Source organism: Erpetoichthys calabaricus, chromosome 16 (assembly GCF_900747795.2).
Source record: "Erpetoichthys calabaricus chromosome 16, fErpCal1.3, whole genome shotgun sequence".
Lineage (NCBI taxonomy): Eukaryota > Metazoa > Chordata > Cladistia > Polypteriformes > Polypteridae > Erpetoichthys > Erpetoichthys calabaricus.
In genome coordinates this window covers 15982076-16004459 of record NC_041409.2, presented here as the reverse complement: position 1 = coordinate 16004459, position 22384 = coordinate 15982076, and the positions used below count along the sequence as shown (strand labels likewise).

At 38.8% G+C, this 22384-nt stretch overlaps 1 protein-coding gene across 1 annotated transcript in view; it reads right to left on the bottom strand.

Annotated features, from left to right (window-relative positions):
- lrfn5a (leucine rich repeat and fibronectin type III domain containing 5a) overlaps nt 1-22384 on the bottom strand; it is a 214585-nt gene that overhangs the window by 15232 nt on the left and 176969 nt on the right. The window contains exon 3 of the mRNA XM_028821878.2: nt 10630-12037. Within this exon, the coding sequence (XP_028677711.2) occupies nt 10630-12017 (1388 nt within the window). The 5' untranslated portion in view covers nt 12018-12037. The remainder of the gene's footprint in view (nt 1-10629; nt 12038-22384) is intronic.

The following is a 22384-nucleotide window of genomic DNA, read 5'->3' as shown; positions in this document are numbered from 1 at the left end:
ATAGATGTATGGGTGGTGCTGCCTTGCAGTTAGGAGACCCGGGTTCGCTTCCCGGGTCCACCCTGCGTGGAGTTTGCATGTTCTCCCCGTGTCTGCGTGGGTTTCCTCCGGGCGCTCCGGTTTCCTCCCACAGTCCAAAGACATGCAGGGTAGGTGGATTGGTGATTCTAAATTGGCCCTAGTGTGTGCTTGGTGTGTTTGTGTGTGTCCTGCGGTGGGTTGGCACCCTGCCCTGGATTGGTTCCTGCCTTGTGCCCTGTGTTGGCTGGGATTGGCTCCAGCAGACCCCCGTGACCCTGTGTTCGGATTCAGCGGGTTGGAAAATGGATGGATGGATGGATGTATGGGTGGTATTGATATCCATGCATCCATTAATCCATCGATCCATCTTCCTAAACCTGCTTAATCCAGGACAGGGTTGCAGGGATGCTTGAGTCATTTGATTTAACTAATCTTTATATATAATATGCTACCGTGGCTGTCCATTTGTCTGTCCAGGATTTTAAATCACCTGTAGCTCGCAAACCATTTGAACTATTGACCTGAAATTTGGTACACATATACTACGTGACGTCTACTATCCACTTTCAGCATGATGATTGACCTCCAAGGTTATTCTTCTTTTTATTTTTATTTTATTTTATTGCAGAATCAACTCTTGGCAGCGGTCAGCTGGGTGGCCGTGCGGCACATGCATAAGGGTGCCGTTCTCATCCCTACCACCTTCACCGTCACTTCCTCTACCACTTCATATCTTAAATCATTGTTGAGGCAGACTGAAGACTTAAGTGCCAGCTTAACTGAAAAATTAAAGAAAACGTACTAAGTAATTGCAGCACAAACATGGACTTAATCAGTTTTAACCTGAAAAGATGCCAATGAAAGAAGAGAAAAAACGGGCCACTAGGGTGGAGAAAAGAAGAGCTGCTCAGGAAGCAGCAAGCACATCAACCTCTGAGCAAACGAATGCTAAACGTACAAAGAGGAGGAAAACTAGGAATGCTCAAGTCACGTATATTCACTGCACGATATCGCGCAGTGCAGCATTACTGGTTATCTAATAAAACCATATTACATTATTTTTTCAAAATCATGACACATACACTAAAATAAAAATGCAATGAAATATTTACATGCAGCCTATCTGCACGAATATTGTTCTGCAGTGAATTGTTTCTTTGACTAGAGCTGGCTCTTGCCTTTTACCAAAGGCTGATATGACCACCTTCATCCCCTTTGCCCCTAACTGGACTCGGCATGCTTGATAATGTATATAAATGCATATGAACAGAAACTTAGTGGGACTTATACATGGAAATAGTGGGAGCTACTGTACATTACACTTTCCAGTTACCAAAAACCACCAACCAAGTATGTGAAGAACAGCACACTTTGAGGCATCTGATCAATGTTTTCAACCAATATTCTGAAGAGTCTTTACGGTAGCTTTGAGGAAGTACTTTTCCATTTGATCTATTAGAGTGTGTTTGTTCAATATATAAGTCCATGTACCCAGTTTCATTCCCTAATTTAATTATAAAATTTTAAATGTGAACATTAGATAATGTGAATCGACTCTATACATACACATATCCATTAAAAAAGTTGTGAGAAGGTGCAAATTACATGAAAGCACAAGCAATACTCCACATTTTCACAAATATAGATTTTCACAAGTTGATTAGTTTAGATATGGTGTATATATATATTGTAGTCACCCAAGTATAAGCTGGCATTACATCACCAGTGGCAGGGGCACCTACATAAATGGCAAGGCTGAACAATTGCATAGAGACATGTAAAGAGCAGAAAATCTATCAGCACAAATGCTACTGTATACATATATATGTTGTCAGGCACGTGTAAGTAGAAGGCATCCTGTAAGTAATACAACCCCGGATTGTGAGGGGGACATCCTTGTTAACAGAACCTCTTTTTCCAGAAGCTCATTAAATACATAGATAGATAAACATACATCAGAATGACTAAAAAGGAAGAAAATGAAAAAGAAAGAAAACTTCTGACTTGACAGTTCCAGTCTCAGTGAGGCATTAGTCAGGTGTATTGCTGTTGGTATAAAGGAGGATGCGCAGCATTGTTCATAATGGCACTCTGTTTTGGTTTAATTTGTTCTCCTATGCTATGACCTCATTGGGAATCCAGAGAGTTTTTCCCATAACTAAGCCTGCCCTAATAACAGGCTAGTAACTGGGAATAAGATGAATCAGGGTGTGGTCAGATCTGCCCAAAGGTTCTAAACATTTACACTTAAAAGCATCTTTACCATGTGAATACAGCAGGTCCAGTTTGTTATTGCTATTATCATTGTTATTTGTTCCTTAAGCTGAAGTTTTTCAGTGTTCCTCCCAAAGTCACAAGGTTGAAGTCACCACATATTATAACTGCAGGGTCGGAGTGAGTCATCATTGAAGTGCTGGTGACAGAATGAATCATTTCTGTTTCCAAATCCAAATTGGCGGAGGAAGGAATATAAACATTAAGGAGGATTATATTACTTATTTCCTTGGTCAAATAAAGTGGACAAATTTCAACAGAATTTCAATGTCTGAATTACAAAACTTTAGTTTTAACCATAATATTCACCCTTTTACACCATTTCTCATTCACACAGATGACTAGTTCACCTCTGTCTTTTTTACACAACGTACTGGGTCTCTGTCTACTCGAATAAGATGAAATCCGTCCACCATTAAAACAGTGTCAGGCATATCAGGTTTAAGCCAGCAAAATACTGCTGTCCCTGTATGCTCCATGACCCGCTATGAGAGCTTAGCAGGCAGTTCTTCCATTTTATTTGAGAGTAATCAACATTGCCCATCACAATGGATGGCAGACCAGTTCTAAATCATTTTCTCCTTGCTTTTATTCTTATGTTAGTATATTACCCTCTCCATTTTTGCCCATACAGCTCTTGTGGTACAGTGAGATTTAGCCAGTTAGTCATTCACAATTGCAGCTTAAGTAGCTCATTATGGTATGAAACGTTTATTTCCTTCAGTGTCTCCTAAATTTCTCGGTGTTGCAGACCTATACCTATTTTGTATTTATTTGTAATTAAGGCAAAGCAATGTAATTTGGTGTTACATTAGTGAGTGTTTACCCCCCCCCCCCCCCATTAGGAATGGGTCTGTTTGAATTTTGTGACAGAGTTGGGGGAGGGTGTGTCTTAAACCAGTTTGGCGAGTGTTTCTCTGCTAAACTCTTTCAACCCCCGCAAAGAAGCCATAAAGAGATATGGTCTTGGGGGTGGCAAGTTTTAAAATGTTGTATTCCCCCATTGGTCTGAAGTATGGCAGTTTGGAATTGGCTTCTATCAGTAGCTTTTAAGTACCATGTTGTCCTATTGGCTGTAGGGGTTGGACAGAGAATCTATGAATCTGCTAGTTCAACCACATTCTCACTCTCTTACTAACCTCTGATCATGAAGACCAAAGTGATGAACTGAAAGGACAACACAATGGAGATCACAGCTTGGCAGCCATATTTGAACTGGCTCGCGGCCTGTTCTGAAGAAAGCTGAGCACCAATGATGCCTTAACTAGAGACATTTTAAATAACTACAAGTCTGTGTGCCGCCTGAAACTACACATCTCCATTTAATCAGGTTGTATGGTTGTCAATATTCAAATGCACTTTGCATATTATTATTTATGAATATTATCAATAATACATTATTTTATGTGTAACTTAACTCCTGCTTGTCTTTTTACTACACCTAATTGGCTGTAGATATAGAAATGAAGGTGGGGATAAGTTATATACTATACTACCTTATAAATAGTGGTAAGTCTGTGAGATTAGAGGCATTCTGATAAAGGCTACATCTTAATAATACAAAAGGGGAAAGTAGAGCAATATATATATATTACTCTACCAAGACAAAACAGGTAGCATCCTGGTACTCCTTGCGATCTTTCGATGGGCTGTCGAGATGAGCTGGTGCCTGGGTTTACGTTGAATGAACGGATCATTGGTAAATTAAAAATCCATTTAAAATCCATTTATCCAATTGTTAGTAGTTACCATCAGTGACATGCCAGAAGTCAGATCAAATCTAATCCTAATCAAGACTAGTAACTAGTAAAACAAGTTCAGAAACAGAAAGAAAAACAGTGAATATATATAAAGCTAAACGCCAAGAAATTCTTGGCTTTTTGCAGACAACTTAAGGAAAAGTGGCTTTCACTAATATACTTAATTGCCCTGAGGCGTACAAAAATTCAACCTTATCAAAATGTTAATTAAATGTGAAGGACAAACTGAAATATTCACAATCCAATACTGAATAAAATAATATATTTTTTCAAAAAAGATAGGAGAAGAAAGAGCGAGAAAGAAAAGGTTGGAGGTGAATTCAAAACAGAAAAAAAGGAGACAGGATTATGGCAAAGCTGTGGTTGTCGAGGAAGATGCCCTGTGCAGAGCAGTGGCTCTCCGGGGTTTGGGTCACTGCTAGTGCACAACAGGGTGGAGCAGGAGTGACCAACCACTCTGAAAGGTCTCATGGACAGCGAGGGACAGTGGTGGGAGAAGGTAGCAGGACTTGTATGGTTCCCACAGACATTGAGGGATGGTGCCGGGGATGCAAGTCAGTGAAGGTTAGCCACGCTTGCCGGAGGGGGTCTCCTAGTGCTGAGCAGATTGTAAGAATGAGCAGAAGAAACATTTCATAGAGATTATTCTGTGGACTGATGGTGACTTTGTTTTATTCCTGATTTTAACCTCTTTATGAAGCTTATTTATTGATTGGGATTTTAACTTCCATGAACACCATTTACAGGATTATTTATTGAAGACTGCACTGCTCTTGGTTTTGAACACTGTTTGGAAAATAAAATGTGATGTGATTGCACCACCCTTCTTGTTCTGTGTCATTATTTGCTCTAGTCAAACTCCGGTCCGGGAGGGCTGTAGTGGCTGCAGGTTTTCATTGTATCCATCTTCTTAAATAGTGACCAATTTTTCCTGCTAATTAACGTCTTTTGCCTTAGTTTTAATTAACTTGACTCAGCCAAGCAATAATGAGACACAAAACAAGCCGCCACATGACGAGCTCACCTGTGCTCATCGCACAATATCTGAAAATAAAGAAAAGGGACGGTCTCAGAAAGGTCGATCTCTCAGGTCAGTGAAACATTTTGATGGTGTTCCTAGAAAAAAAACAGAAAATCAACTCTTTTGGAAATGTCTGCTGTGGCAGAATGAGAGCAGCATCAAACAATGGAATTAAATAACGGGTTTAATTAACAGTAAGAATCGGCTTCTCATTAAGAAACTGGTTGGAGTGAAATTGGTTGGAGTTTGAAGCCCCAGTTTAGCTGGTCATCTGTAAACTCGTTTCAAATGTCATATATGTTTGGCTGACATTTCATGAAGAAAAGAAGCAATTCAGAGGACTGAATCCTTAAAAACAATGGCTATTAAAATGAAGGGAAAAGAAGTTAATTAGCAATGTAACCTGGTCACTAATTGGGAAAAGGGTTTGAATGAAATCCTGCAGCCACTGCAGCCCTCCAGGCCTGGAGTTTGACACCCCTGCTCTAGTCCATCTTGGTTCATGGCTATCGCTGAGACCCTGGCTCAAAATGAAAATGTGAGCTGTGGGCAACTCAGACATCACATACACTTTAACGCTTAATTTGGATCCTTGGAATGTGGTGTGTTTCCTTTTTCTGTCGCTGTAGAGGTTAACTCTTTCTGGTGAGGTGAATTACCAACTCTAATTTAGACTGCTGTGAGTGAGCGTGCCAGTGATGGACGGACTGCCTGCCTACCCACGGACAGATCCAAGTTAACATCTCACTGTCAAAATCTTTACATCCCATATGCTTTCACTGCAGGGAACTTGCTTTTCTTTCCTTACATATACTGTACATACTTTTGTATTTGCTGTCAATTAGTGCAAGTAGGCTGATATGCTTGATACAAAGATATCATTTTAGTGTTTTAAATATTTGTTACACTGCTAGGTTATGATACGTGTCTTCTGATTTTACAGGTAAGGAAATCAGAAGTTAAGGTAGTTATGTCAACTGATCATGGCGCTGGAGAAATATGTATCAGTTAGGTCCATAAATATTTAGACAGAGACAACTTTGTTCTAATTTTGGTTCTGTACATTACCACAATGAATTTGAAATGAAACAACTCAGATGCAGTTGAAGTGCAGACTTTCATCTTTAATTCAGTGGGGTGAACAAAACGATTGCATAAAAATGTGAGGCAACTAAAGCATTTTTTGAACACAATCCCTCATCAGAGCCTCATCAGAACTGGCCGATGTTAAGAGTGGTGACCAGCAGGGGTCAGTGCTAGGGCTGTTGCTATTTTTAATACAGTGGAACCTCTAGATACGAGTTTAATTCATTCCAGAACTGAGCTTGTATAGCGAATTTCTCGTATCTAGAACAAACTTCCCCATTGAAAATAATGGAAATCCAGTTAATCCGTTCTGCGCCCCAAATATATTAACATAAAAATCAATTTTCCTAACAAATAACACTGATAAATTATATATACTGTAGTCTACCTTTAATAAATAACACTGGTAAATAATATAACTGATTATTAAAAGAATCAAAACAGGTGTCCAAAGTGCAGTAGAGCATTCAATAAATCTTTAAATAAATAATCCTTAAAACAGTTGTGAAGTGGAGGTTTAAAATACACAAGAATAACAATCCTTTAACACGAGGTTAAAACGTCAAAAGGATGCCGTCTTTAAAAAACAGATGACAATCCCCGGTGCTTCTTCTCTGTTAGCGTCTCACCTGCGGGCTCTGCAACAGGCGAGACACTCTTAATGCAGCTGACCTTCTCTACACCGTCCTGCTTCAGCTGTTTGGCTCGCCTGTTCAGCTCACTGTTCAGCTACACGCGAGCCTGCACTCACTCGCCCGCCTGCCTGCCTGCCTCCCCCCCCCCGCCCCCCTCTCTCTCTCTCTCTCTCTCCTCTCTTTTCTTTTACTTTTTCTCCCCCTTAACCGGCTCGCGCTTCTCTATATATGCGGGGAGGACATGGCAGCTGCAGCCCATCAGCCACAGGAACAATCATGGATGTGGGCAGTTTCCCACCTGTGCACTTAAGTGAGAAACACAGACACCGCAGATCGCGGCTCGCAACTGCTACCACGCCCCCTTGCTAAGCCGCGAGCTATACCCACAGCCTGGCTCGTGGCTCGTTACGCGAGCCAATGCTCGTATTTAGATCTGAATTTTTTGCTCATACTTTCCTCGTATTTTGAATTTCTCGTATACAGAGGTGATCGTATCTCGAGGTTCCACTGTATATATAAATGATTTGGATAGGAATCTAAGTAACAAGCTGGTTAAGTTTGCAGATGATACCAAGATACAGTAGGTGGATTAGCAGATAATTTGGAATCCGTTACATCATTACAGAAGGACTTGGATAGCATACAGGCTTGGGCAGATTTGTGGCAGATGAAATTTAATGTCAGGAAATGTAAAGTATTATACATAGGAAGTAAAAATGTTAGGTTTAAATACACAATGGGCGGTCGGAAAATCGAGAGTACACCTTATGACAAGGATTTAGGAGTCATAGTGGACTCTAAGCTATCGACTTCCCGACAGTGTTCAGAAGCCATTAGGAAGGCTAACAGAATGTTAAGTTATATAGCGCCTTGATGTGTGGAGTACAAGTCCAAGGAGGTTCTGCTCAAGCGTTATAACACACTGGTGAGGCCTCATCTGGAGTACTTTGTGCAGTTTTGGTCTCCAGGCTACAAAAAGGACATAGCAGCCCTAGAAAAGGTCCAGAGAAGAGTGACTAGGCTCATTCCAGGGCTACAGGGGTTGAATTATAAGGAAAGATTAAAAGAACTGAGCCTATACAGTTTAAGCAAAAGAAGATTAAAAGGTGACATGATCGAAGTGTTTAAAATCATAAAGGGAATTAGTACAGTGGATTGAGACTGCTATTTTAAAATGAGTTCATCAAGAACACGGGGACACATTTGGAAATTTCACACAAACATTAGGATGTTTTTCTTTACACAAACAACAATAGAATAAGCTACCAAGTAGTGTGGTAGACAGTAAGACTTTAGAGACTTTCAAAACTCGACTTGATGTTTTTTTGGAAGAAATAAGTGGATAGGGCTAGCGAGCTTTGTTGGGCTGAATGGCCTGTTCTCATCTACATTGTTCTAATGTTCTATTTATGTGTATTTATATATGTATGCAGATGTTCTATCAGACGGTTGTGGCGAGCGCCCTCTTCTATGCCGTGATGTGCTGGGGAGGCAGCATTAAGAAGAAGGACGCCTCACGCCTGGACAAACTGGTGAGGAAAGCAGGCTCTATTGTAGACACGGAGCTGGACAGTTTGACATCCGTGGCAGAGCAATGAGCGCTGAGCAGACTCCTGTCAATAATGGAGAATCCACTGCATCCACTAAACAGTGTCATCTCCAGACAGAAGAGCAGCTTCAGCGACAGACTGCTGTCACCATTCTGCTTCACTGACAGACTGAGGAGATCGTTCCTCCCCCAAACTATGCGACTCTTCAGTTCCACCCGGGGTGGGGGGGTATTGGGTAAATGTTAACATTATACAAAGTTATTGTCTGTTTTTACCTGCATTTTTATTACTCTTTAATTTAATATTGTTTTTTATCATTATGCTGCTGCTGAAGAATGTGAATTTCCCATTGGGATTAATAAAGTATCTATCTATCTATCTATCTATCTATCTATCTATCTATCTATCTATCTATCTATCTATCTATCTATCTATCTATCTATCTATCTATCTATCTATCTATTTAAAACTGCACAAGGACTTCATAATGACCCTGTGTATATACTATTAGGATGATAGTACATTAACAGACATCCTGAAACAGAGGTTTATAACTAACATTGCACTGAAATTACTTAGTATAGTTATTTTATTTTTGCAGGCAAAATTAGAAAAAAATACAAGTCATTGCAAACTTGACCTAGAATCATTTTAAAAAAAGATTACATATTACATAAAATACATCGCACCCTATTTGCAAATGCATTCCCTGTTTCATTAAGAAATTGGATATTTTGGTTTATTTTTCAACATAGGCATCAGTTCATTAAGTCAGTGCTTTATTTCTATGAAAGAATGGAAATAAATGTATAAAACAATACATTTCCAGTTCAATTCCCAAGTTATATATATGCAGTTCAGGCATTCGTTTCACACACAGGGTTTAAATGAAGCATTTGCGTAACAGCCTTTTTTGTATATACACTGCAGATATAAATTACATTAATTGTCAGATTGTGACTAACTGAGTTTAGGTTTTTAATGCATAAAAATATTCCAAAGTCTTACTATATAATAGTCCTTTTATAATTGGATATTAAGGCCATGCAAGTCCTGGCTGAACTGTTTTGCTTATTAACTATAAAAGATGGCAGGATATTTGCCAGGACAGATTTATTTACACGTATGTGAACTTTCTTTTACTATTTATGTTACGCCATACTCGAATTAACCACACAGGAATACGGATACTGCAGTTTTCATCTTCTGGTGATTATTAAACAGAACAGAAAGCTGCAGTGCCTCAAATGATTGCCTTTAAAAAAGTGCTTTAGCTGTCTTTTTCTTTTTCTTCTTTTGCATTGAGCTATTAATACATTTACACTCGAAGTAAACCCGTTTGATTAAGCAGACATGACACAAAGGTGCATAACACACATTTAAAGCTGAGTCTCCCTTCTTAATGGATATAAATTCCCTGTCATTTTATCAGCTGCACATGGAAGTTCCAGAGGCATATGGCAGCCACCCACCTTCCCCCATCGTTAGGCCTTGTCTGAATGAAGCCCTGCAGCTAAACTTAACAGGAGTGCTAATTACACTGTTCAGCAATCCAAATCACCCGATATTACAGACAGTGCCGTTTCATAAAGAAAAAAAATGATAAATTAATTCTGAAAGGTGTGACTGTTATCATTAGTTGACTTCTAAACACATTCACTTAGCACACCGTGATCGGTCTCACCTATACAAATACTTAACAGATGGACTCATATAGACAGCAACCATTTCTCGTCTTTGGTGGATTGGCGATTCTAAATTGGCCCTAGTGTGTGCTTGGTGTGTTTGTGTGTGTCCTGCGGTGGGTTGGCACCCTGCCCGGGATTGGTTCCCTGCCTTGTGCCCTGTGTTGGCTGGGATTGGCTCAAGCAGACCCCCGTGACCCTGTGCTCGGATTCAGCGGGTTGGAAAATGGATGGATGGATGTTTGCTCTTTTTTTTACAACCCGTGAAAATTCAGCCTGCATGTCCAGTTGCTCTTATATCAATTAATTTGCATTTTATTATTAAATACCAAATGTAACCTTGGAATATAAAAAGTGCACCGATGAAGCAACTTCCCCATTTTATTTCCTCCAATTAAAACAAACATTTGTACCACAGAACAGTGAATAGCTGTAAAATATTCTATAGATCTGGAACAAAGGAGCCAGACAGTATGTGTAAGGACTATAATAATGGTCCTAATGGAAAGAATGCATTATAAACATGAAAGGAGAACTGATTAACTTTATCAAAATACAAGGACAACTACGCTGCAATGAAGAAACGAAATGTCTTACCTGTAAACAAGGGAATCATCATATGTGCCGTTATACTGAATCTGAAACATGCGTATTCCAGGGATGTTCCTTTGAAAGTTGAATTTAATAAGCGCTGTTGAAGAAGTCGTCTCGGCAATTACTACCCTTTTGTCTTGGTTACTCTTTGACTCTCCCGCGTTACTGCTAGCATTGGATCCAGACTTAGTCGAAGTAGAGATGTCTGAGGAGCCAGGATCCGGTTCTTGAAAATTATTTGTGCTGTTTATCAAGTGGGGCAGCTTAATAATGTTTAGGTCAACTGTTTGGGTTGCTTCACCAGCTGGATTGGAGGAGATGCAAGTGAAAGAACCCGTATCTTTTACAGTTGTGATAAGAATGTCCAAGGTTCCGTTGTCATAGACAAGCGCTCTAGAAGAATTAGAAATAAGTTTACCATCAGGCGATATCCAGTGGATAGCAGGTTCAGGATCACCTCTTGCTTTACACCTTAAGGTTGCCCTTTGTCCCTCCAGGACTCGCATTTCGTGTGTGTGACGGGTGATCAGAGGGGGTTCACACAAGAATTCCTCTTCAGGAATGGACCAAAAATATCGGCCAGACAAATGTGATGGTGTAGCGCATGTTTCTAGATCATCTTCCCTCGTAAGGCGCCTTAGCCAAAGCAACTCACAATTGCAGTGCAGGGGATTACCTCCAAAACTAAGTGCAAAAGATGAGGGACTCAGGATCTCAGATGTGGCCAGAACCTGAGCACGCTGAAAGAGGGGGTCCGGTGGCAGCTTCTGGAGTTTGTTGGAAGTAACATCCAAACGGGTTAGTTTATGGAGGTGTGAAAAGGTGCCCTCGGGGATGTGGTCAATCATGTTGTGGTCAAGACTGAAGGTGTGCAAGCTAGTCATCCTCTCAATAGCTTCCCAGGGGATGGTCTCCAAGTTATTATAAGATATATCCAGCTCTTCCAATGATAAAACATCATTAAATGCCTCTGGTAGGATTGTAGTAAGCTGATTGTTATTGAGAATAAGGTGGTGAAGATTAGAAAGCCCACTAAATATATCATTGGAAATTTTAGTTAATCGATTGCTGTTGAGGTGCAGGGCCCGTAGGTTGCGAAGATCTGCAAAAGCATGGGGCATAATGAAACTTATTGTATTCCTTGACAAGGTAAGATCCACAAGACTGGTCATGTTGGCAAAGTCTTTTCTTTTGATGTTTGTGACAAAGTTATCAGCCAAACGTAACTCCACGGTACGCCGATCAATGTTAGGTGGGACAAACAGAAGACCTTTTTTGGCACAGAGCGTTGCAAGGTTGGGAGATAAAATCTGACAGACACAGCGTTTTGGACAGATCTGGGCTTTAACTGCCATGCCAATAACCAGCAGATAGAAAAGCAGTTTTTCCATTGTAAGTCAGGATCAAACACCTGCAGGAAAGAAAAAGAAATGAGTTAGAGAACAAAGTAGCTTCCTGAGATTAGAGCATATCTTATGTGTAGAAATTCACAGAATACAGTATGCGGAAAAATATATATATACACCTGTGAAAGGCAACCTTTTTCGAGTTGCGGTGCACTAAGTCCAAAAATTTTCTTTTGCGGCGCACCTGAGGGACTGCCCATAAATAAAGTCGTGACGACACAATCTATGGACAATCGCCAATAAAAACAGTTAATTTTACAAGTTTGAAAGACATTTTATTAATAAAGGGATCAAAGGATAAATCTTAAATTTAATTAATGTGAACGTTGAGATTGTTTTTCAGCACATATGTATGGCGATGCAGTTTACTTGGCAACATTGCTTCGTTGCTGAGAGTTCTTCGGCAAATCAAGCAAAACGGCAGTGACAGATCATTATCAGATGGAATGAATCCATATTTAAGATAATCTTCATTGTATTTCCGCTTTTTTCCTGTTGATGTTACAGTTTTCTTATCATGCCTGTTCTCGTTCGGTTTATCTTTCTTATCACTTGCATCTTTTCTAATTAGAAATCTCTCCATCTAAGTTTTTTGGGAGTTTTTAGAATAAAATATGTATGAATTTTTCTAGATAAAGTTTAATTAAAATTACTGTAAATAAAAAGAGAGTGATAATTGTTGAGAATTAAATTACAAGGAAGTATCGAATGCTTGCGTCACAACAAAATGTTTTTCACCACAAAGAACTGGAAAAGGTCACTGAGTTTACAAAGTTTACTGTGTTGATCAGCAGTGTTAGAGCGAAAATAAGGTTAATTTTTCCATAGTAATACTCAGACGATTAAGTGGTGAGAGCTGCAGCTACAGCGATACTCTCTCGTCGGCAAGAGCTGAAATGTAGCGTTCGTATTTTCTCGTTCTATATTTGCTCCGCCTTCATCTATCCGTACAGTGAGCGAGATCTTCTAACAATGAGACTTTTTAAGTCTCACGAGATGTGTTTTTGACACCACTGGTGTTGCTATTATGATGAATGGCAAACAGCGAAAATTTTAACTTGCATTCAAAATAAATACATTAGTTTATTCAACAATCTGATTAACCGTTATCTGTTTTTCCAACATAAAATATTTTTTTTTAAACATTATCTTTTTAATCAACCAAAAGTTCAAAAACACTAGCAATTTTAAATATTTTACAGAAGTTTTCGCGGCGCCCCTAGAAAATTCCACGGCGACAGTGATATACACAGTGCACAAAGTAGGTATATTTTTCATTTGTGCAAAATTTACTTTGTAGTCTCATATCTGCTTAACTGTCCTATTTTAAAAACTTTGCTTATTCTAGTATTTGGAATCCACCTTATTAATTCTCAAAATAATAAAAAGGAGCAACACATCCAACTTAGACTCTGTTTCTCTAAGATAAAACTTTCATCATCGCATCTCACAGGTCATACTTTGAAGTCCTATAATAAATTCCTATATAAGTCTTATAAATACTACCTCTCCTCTGGACTTTGACAGGCATGGCTATGTATGGTGGACAATAAGACTTTGGGGACCTTCAAAACCTGACTTGATTATCATTACAGAAAAATTAGGTGAATATGACTGATGAGCTTTGTTAGGCTATTGACCCGTTCTCAACCAAACCATTAAAATCATTGGTGCACAAAGTGATGAGGATGTGGCCTCATTCCTTACTTTTCTTCATTTGTACTCATCACACAATGCTTTGTAATCCATACATTCATCATTTTTATAGCATAGAGTGTCACAGTGAGCTAAAGCCTAACTTAGTAGCATCGGACACTGAGCCTGGATGACATATCTTCTTAATACAGTTCATGCTTTGAAATGCAATCCCACATTCCCCCAAACAATGGCAATACAGTCATACGAAAAAGTTGGAGAACCCCTCTCAGCCTGCATAACAATTGACTCTACTTTCAACAAAAAAGTTAACAGTGGTATGTCTTCCATTTCCTAGGAACATCTGAGTACTGGGGTGTTTCCCGAACAAAGAGTTTTAATGAAGCAGTATTTAGTTGTATGAAATTAAATTAAATGTGAAAAACTGTCTGTGCAAAAATTTGGGTCCCCTTGTAATTTTGCTGATGTGAATGCCTGTCACTGCTCAATGCTGATTACGTGCAACACCAAATTGGTTAGATTAGCTGATTAAGCCTTGAACTTCATTTACAGGTGTGTCCAATCATGAGATATAAAGGTATTTAAGGTGGTCAATTGCAAGTTGTGCTTCCCTTTGAAACTCCTCGGAAGAGTGACAGCATGGGATCCTCAAAGCAACTCTCAAAAGATCTGAAAACAAAGATTGTTCAGTCTCATGGTTTAGGGGAAGGCTACAAAAAGCCATCTCAGAGGTTTAAACTGTCAGTTTCAACTGTAAGGAACGGAATCAGGAAATGGAAGGCCACAGGCACAGTTGCTGTTAAACCCAGCAGGTCTGGCTGGCCAAAAAAAATACAGGCATATGCGCAGGATTGTGAGAATGGTTACAGACAACCCACAGATCACCTCCAAAGACCTGCAAGAACTTCTTGCTGTAGATGGTGTATCTGTACATCGCTGTACAATTCAGCATAATTTGCACAAAGAACATCTGTATGGCAGGGTGATGAGAAAGAAGCCCTTTCTGCACTCAGGCCACAAACAGAGTCACTTGTTGTATGCAAATGCTCATTTAGACAAGCTAGATTCATTTTGGAACAAAGTGCTTTGGACTGATGAGACAAAAATTGAGTTATTTGGTCATAACAAAAAGCGCTTTGCATGGTGGAAGAAGAACACCGCATTCCAAGAAAAACACCTGCTAACTACTGTCAAATTTGGTGGAGGTTCCATCATGCTGTGGGGCTGTGTGGCTAGTTCAGGGACTGGGGCTCTTGTTAAAGTTGAGGGTTGGATGAATTCAGCCCAATATCAACAACTTCTTCAGGGTAATGTTCGAGCATCAGTCACGAAGTTGAAGTTACTTATGCAGGGGTTGGATATTCCAACAAGACAATGACCCAAAACACAGTTCGAAATCTACAAAAGCATTAATGCAGAGGGAGAAGTACAATGTTCTGGAATTGCTGTCACAGTCCCCTGACTTGAATATCATCGAAAATCTGTGGGATGATTTGAAGCAGGCTGTCCATGCTTGGCAGCCATCAAATTGAACTGAACTGGAGAGATTTTGTATGGAAGAATAGTCAAAATACCTCCATCCAGAATCCAGACACTCATCACAGGCTATAGGAGGACAGCGTCTAGAGGCTGTTAGATTTGCAAAAGGAGGCTCAACTAAGTATTGATGTCATATCTCTGGTGGGGTGCCCAAATTTATGCACCTGTCTAATTTTGTTATGATGCATATTGCATATTTTCTGTTAATCCAATTAACGTAATGTCACTGCTGAAATACTACTGTTTCCATAAGGCATGTCACATATTAAAAGGAAGTTGCTACTTTGAAAGCTCAGCCAATGATAAACAAAAATCCAAAGAATTAAGAGGGGTTCCCAAACTTTTTCATATGACTGTAGAAAGTCACCATATACTCTAAAATACAAATCGTTTGGATTTGGGAGAAAACTCATGTGAACGCTGCAATGATGTGAAAATTTTATACAGACACTGATTAAAGCAATCCATCACCATGTCAATCTTTATATACGTCAGCATTCTGTTTTCCTTTTTAACTGCTTCAGCCCACTGGTGATAAATAGTTATGATTTTGCTATGGCTAGTAAGTGTTCTTAACAAGGTTTAAGTTGGTTTCACACACCAAGTTACATAATTATGTTAGGATTTTCTACTCTTGAATTACTATACTTATTCTAACAGTGACTTGGATGTTTCCTAGAGACTATTTTTTGTTGGTATTGACACTGGGTCATAATTAAAGCCATATCCGTGGAAAAACAGCAGAAGAATGAACAGTTTCCTTTTCATGTGTTCATTAATAGCAACAAGCTTTACACTGCAATAATATTTAAGGATTTAAAAAATTATTCACAATTTTAAGGCCTTCCAGCAAACAGCTGTATGCTCCCTCCAGATACCAGTGAAAATACGCCTGGTATGGGTGAGTGGAGGAGTGCATTTCTGACGGTGAACTGTGTTGAGGAAACATCTCATCCAGGCTCAGTATCCAATGTGGCTAAGTTAGGCTTTAGCTCATTGTGGTACTCTATATTATAAAAATGAGGAATGCATGGATTACAAAAGTACTGTGTGACGAGTACAAATGAAGAAAAGTAATGGATGAGGCCACACGGTGCACAGACAGTAATTTTTCAAAATCACAGTATCAATAGTTCTGCAAGTGTGACCGTCCAAAACAGTTCCTAGCTGTTAGAATATAAAATAAATTAATATTTCACATCAGGATGGAGGAAAACAACAAACACATCATTTGTCACATACTAAAACAATCCAAAGTTCTTCATGTTTCTAATGTGATTACCCTGAAACTTTAACATTCAAATAACCAACTTTAATAGTCCAAGGAATTTCTTCTTTGAGGTGCTTGAGAAGTCCAAATTCACATAAACGTTTGATGTTGACCCCAAAGCCAAGTCTCAATATGCCAAGCTTCAAAAAGAACCTTCTGAGCAGAAACCTTGACAACGTCTCAGAAGTACCTGGATGAGATATTAGGACTGCTCACCTATTAGCTAAACAAATGGGCTTGATGGACTAAATGGTCTCTCCTTGTTTGTCCGATTTCTCATGTTCCTAATTTGTCCCTAATTTTTCCTTGGTTTACCATACGTGATCTTTCACTTTGTCTTGTAGAAAGCCATCTAGTCATGTTCCTACTTGAATTTGATTCACTACATTTCAATTGATGATGACATGTTCCAAAGCCTGTGATTTTTATTTTATTGATTCAGGCAGTTGTCTCCTATCTGCGTCTGGCAGTTGATTAAATATTAGTTTGATAAAGGCAGCTTTTCAAAGCAAAACAATGTATATATTTATTTAAAAAGAACTGATTAAAGCTGGCAAAGTTGTGTGTGAAATGTAAGAAGGTTGACATTTAAGCTACTGTATATTGTTTCTCTGAGTTACATAAAGTTATTTATTTGTTGCAAACAAACTGCCTTTAATTTTTCATTTTCCCTCTTTAAAACACTAAGTGGCTGGGGGCTGATATGAAAATTGCATTCCTCTTGCTTGACGGGCACCTTTTTTATGTTTAGCTTTTTTGTGTCGTAGGACAGCCCACTTTTTGCCGTCAAATTATATAAATTTACTTTTACAAATGTAAATCTAAATTATGTGTCACACTCAAAGCAAAGGTTGCTACAACATAATGAAGGCTCCTATTCACCTCCTCACACATGACATGCCATTATTTCTGGGCTGAGTGCTTTTTTAAGAGGGGTAGAGCACCATATGTGATTCTTTGACGATAAAAGGTGAAAAGCGATAATTATTAATGTACTTTTGTAGTAAAAGTTGGTGAAATGACCTTAAATGCAGGCCGGTCCATTAAAGACTATTTTTGCATTATTAGTTCCTAAGAGTTTTTTTTTTTGCCCGAACACAGCTAGTTTTACAAAAAGGTTTATCATTTTTTGGATAATGCGCTGACAGCAATAGGCAGGACTACACCCCAGGTGGCATAATTATAAATAAGTAAAGGTGAACCAAAATATCAGTTTATCAAGAAAATTTTATATGTGAAGTTTCACAGGGCCATCCGGACAGTTACAAAACAAATTAAATCTTTGCTAGGGATATAATGATTGGGTTATAGGAGAAATGCAAAAAGCATCTCATCTTTAGAGGACATATTGTGTTTATAAACTAGCAAAATACCCTCAATTCGCAGCGGAGAAATAGTATGTTAAAGAAGCTATGAAAAAGAAAAGGAAAAATTTTAAAAATAACGTAACATGATTGTCAATGCAATTGTCATAGGCTTATTTTAGTATTGAAAGTGAATTTGATGATTGTAAAGAGTTTAAATTATGATTGTAAATGTGTATGAGAAATGCACATTTTTACGATGTAAGGATCTCTTTGTAAATGACGTCCTTGTGCTGTAAAATGACCAAGCTGTCTGCTGAGCTTATTTCTTGAGCATGCAACGTACAGTTGGCCATGTGAGAAGCAATCTTGTGTCAAGTCAATGCTGATCTTTTTTGGAGTCTGGCTCTGTGACTTATTTATTATCATAGCGAAGCAGACCCTTACTGGAATTTGGAGGGGTTTGAATTGGAATGGGAGGCCAGAGGGTATGAGAGGGATGCAAGGAATAAATAGAGTCTCCCCTGAGCCAGTTCCAGTGAAGACAGTTGCCTCAATTAGGTTCTTGTGCAGAGATTTGATCTGAAGCCTGGTGCCGTTTTACAAAGTTTTGATGGTTGTACGTTTCGTAGTAACATAATTGGTGTGTCAATCTTCAAAAGAAGAGTATGCAGAAGCGTGCCCGGAGGATTAACACTAGAATTACCGGAGCCTACGAAATAACTCGTAGATCCGGCCCACCTTAAATTGCTTCTTAAATCCATTCGCACCTCTCTGCCAACGTCTTTTGTCATCTAAATCTGCTGATATACACAAGCTGTAAGCAGCCGGCTATTCCATCCCCCCACCGACTTAGAACGTGCACGAACTTCTCCCAGCTCATGCCTTGATTGATTATCTGGGAGTGAAGTGGAGTTTTAGAGTGGAAATAATAGATCGTTAATTTGGAACACACGCATTTCATGTGTTTTCCGTTTCTACAGTAATCTGTGTAAACACATTGTTAAAACAGTAGCTTTTTCATATTTTAGTAATAAATGTTACAAAATGTAGGCATAAACTATATAATGTGTGAAGCCTGAAGCCCAAAGATCAAATAAACACTTTCACAAAAGGCTCAAGAATGAAATGACAGCTTCCGTGGTGTACCAGTAAGATTTCAGCTTTTTTCAGAAGTCAGCGTTGGAATATATAAAATCATTCCCGAATATATAAAATTTCCGTGCTTGTCATTTCACTCGTACTAGTGAAAGGTAAACTTCGACAGAAGCCACTCAGAGTCGATTGGGCTTGTGAGGTTCGTCCAAAAATGCGCCTATACAAAAAGAATAAATAAATATAGTGTTCAAAATGCAGGGCACATACATCTTTTGAATAAATTAACTGAACAGTAGGTTGTTTTAAAATATTTTTCTGAAGATGTTTTTGTTAACTTCGTTCATTATGTTGTATTAGGAACTCATTGAGTTTACTAAAAATATGCCTGAGTCATTTCAATCAATATCAATATAATCTGACTTTAAATTTATATATTCAGGAATGAGGTTATATATTCCGACGCTGACTTTATATATTCAGGAATGACTTTATATATTCCGAAAATCATTGTAATTGCCTGTTTGACACCCCATAGGCACTGTATAATCTATACTAATAAAAGGCAAAGCCCTCACTGACTCACTGACTGACTGACTGACTGACTCACTCATCACTAATTCTCCAACTTCCCGTGTAGGTAGAAGTCTGAAATTTGGCAGGCTCATTCCTTACAGCTTACTTACAAAAGGTAGGCAGTTTTTATTTCGAAATTCTACGCGTAATGGTCATAACTGGAACCTGTTTGACTGACTCACTCATCACTAATTCTCCAACTTCCCGTGTAGGTAGAAGTCTGAAATTTGGCAGGCTCATTCCTTACAGCTTACTTACAAAAGGTAGGCAGTTTTTATTTCGAAATTCTACGCGTAATGGTCATAACTGGAACCTGTTTGACTGACTCACTCCACTAATTCTCCAACTTCCCGTGTAGGTAGAAGTCTGAAATTTGGCAGGCTCATTCCTTACAGCTTACTTACAAAAGTTAGGCAGTTTTTATTTCAAAATTCTACGCATAATGGTCATAACTGGAACCTGTTTGACTGACTCATTCATCACTAATTCTCCAACTTCCCGTGTAGGTAGAAGGCTGAAATTTGGCAGGCTCATTCCTTACAGCTTACTTACAAAAGTTAGGCAGGTTTCATTTCGAAATTCTACGTGTAATGGTCATAACTGGAACCTGTTTTTTGTCCATATACTCTAATGGAGGAGGCGGAGTCACGTATCGCGTCATCACGTATTACGCCTCCTACGTAATCACGTGAACTGAAAACGAGGAAGAGATTTACAGCACAAGTCAAACGCGGGAACAAAGGTAAATGACGTTAATTGTTGACTGTCTTTTAATATTGTGTACTTGTTGAGTGTCTTTTAATACTGTGTAAGCATACATATTAACACATGTGCAATTAAACGTGTGCATTTACGGGGTGATTTCTCAGTCTTAAAAGCTCGCCTTTTATTAAAAAGGTAAATGCAAACTCTTTTCATTCTGAAGGGCACAAACCACGTTAGATTTCAGCCGTTAAACGCGCAAAAATGTCAGTACACCAGATAAATAAGCGCAACATATTATCAGTTGTATTGTATGCTTACAATACAAATAGAAATGTGTTAATCGTTAACTAATATTATGGGATGGTGTTTTTCGACTCGCGCTTTGATTTAAACAATTGCATGTCTTGGTGGGTTTGCGTAGCTTATTGTCAATATCTTTACAGCTCTTTTTAAGACTTAATTTAAAAAGGTTTTCTTTTCTTCTTAATAAAAATTTAAAAGCAGTACTTTAAAAGCAGCGCTCACTTCACTCCCTTACGGGAATCGAATCTCGGACGTCAGCGCTAGAGGCTAAGCCCCTAAAATTGCGCCACAGCGTGTGGTTCGTTTATTTGACAGCATGTAGATCGGGGTAATTACATTCACGGCATTCGTAGTCTGATTCACAATCTGATTGTATGGGTGGTTACCTACCAGGTAACGCTTATGGTTAGCCAGCAAGTCATCTCGAAGTGATCACTCGAGTGAACGCAGCTTCACAAAAAAACAGATCCTTAACAAACTGTTATTGGTATATTTTCCCTCAATTTTAAAAGGTTTTCTTTTCTTCTTAATAAAAATTTAAAAGCAGTACTTCGCCATTGCGAAGCGCGGGGATTTGAGCGACTGACGCATACAGACATATTCATGAGTGCAGGTACTTCGGAAAGAAAGCACCGTGTAAACCTAAACTTTAAATTAAGTTCATAGACCTACAAAACTTTGCCATTGATTTGAGGCAAGATTGCTTTTCTCATGTACAACTATACGTTGCATTCTTAACAGTAAGCTTGCACGGCTTGGTCATATTACAACCTGAGTGCTGAACTGACAACGTCGTATACACACAGAACTATAACAATCGTAATAAACAAACAAAAAAAAAAGCGAAGAACCCTTGGATTTAATAAAAAGGCTCTTTCCTTGGCGAAGCAACGAAAAAGGAAGACCTTATATGGCGTTCGTTTATAGAGCAGCGGAAAAGCTGTGTTAAGGCTGCTTCACAAAAAAACAGATCCTTAACAAATTGCTATTGGGATATTTTCCCTCAATTTAAAAAGCTTTTCTTCTTCATAAAAATTTAAAAGCAGTACTTCGCGGGGATTTAGATATATATATATATATATATATATAGAGAGAGAGAGAGAGAGAGAAATATAGATATATATATATATATATATATATATATATATATATAGATTTTGATATACAGTGGAACCTCGGTTCACGACCATAATTCGTTCCACAACTCTGGTCGTAAACCGAGTTGGTCGTGAACCGAAGCAATCTCTCCCATAGGATTGTATGTAAATACAATTAATCCGTTCCAGACCGTAGAAACTGTATGTAAATATATACATTTTTTTAGTTTTTAAGCACAAATATAGTTAATTATACCATAGAATGCACAGCGTAATGGTAAACTAAATGTAAAAACATTGAATAACACTGAGAACACCTTTAAAAACAGAGAAAACTAACACTGCAATAGTTCGCGCTATAGTGCTAGGAACCGCTCTCGCTAAAAACACTTTTTTTAATGAGTTTTAAGCACAGGGGAAAAAAGGAACATTTGAAAAATCCGTAATTTAATAAACCACCAAGAAAAGTAACACTGCAACAATGCAGGCTACGAACCAATCACCGGAAACATAACTGAAAACAAAAACAAGCCTTCTCTAACTTATGCGTCCCTCAATCGCTCTGTGTGTGTGTGCGCGCGTCTCTCTTTTGCGAGCCTGGAGCACCTGTGTGTGTCTCTCTAGCGCGCGCCTCTCTCTCCCCCGCCTGTGTGTGCGTGCGTCTCTCTTTTGCGAGCCTGGAGCGCCTGTGTGTATTGTCACGCTTGGGTCACAGATTTGCACAGAGACACAGGAGGTTGTAGAAAAAAAGGAACTTTATTCAAAGCACTGCAAACAAACATTTGTCTCTTTTCAACAGTTTAAACG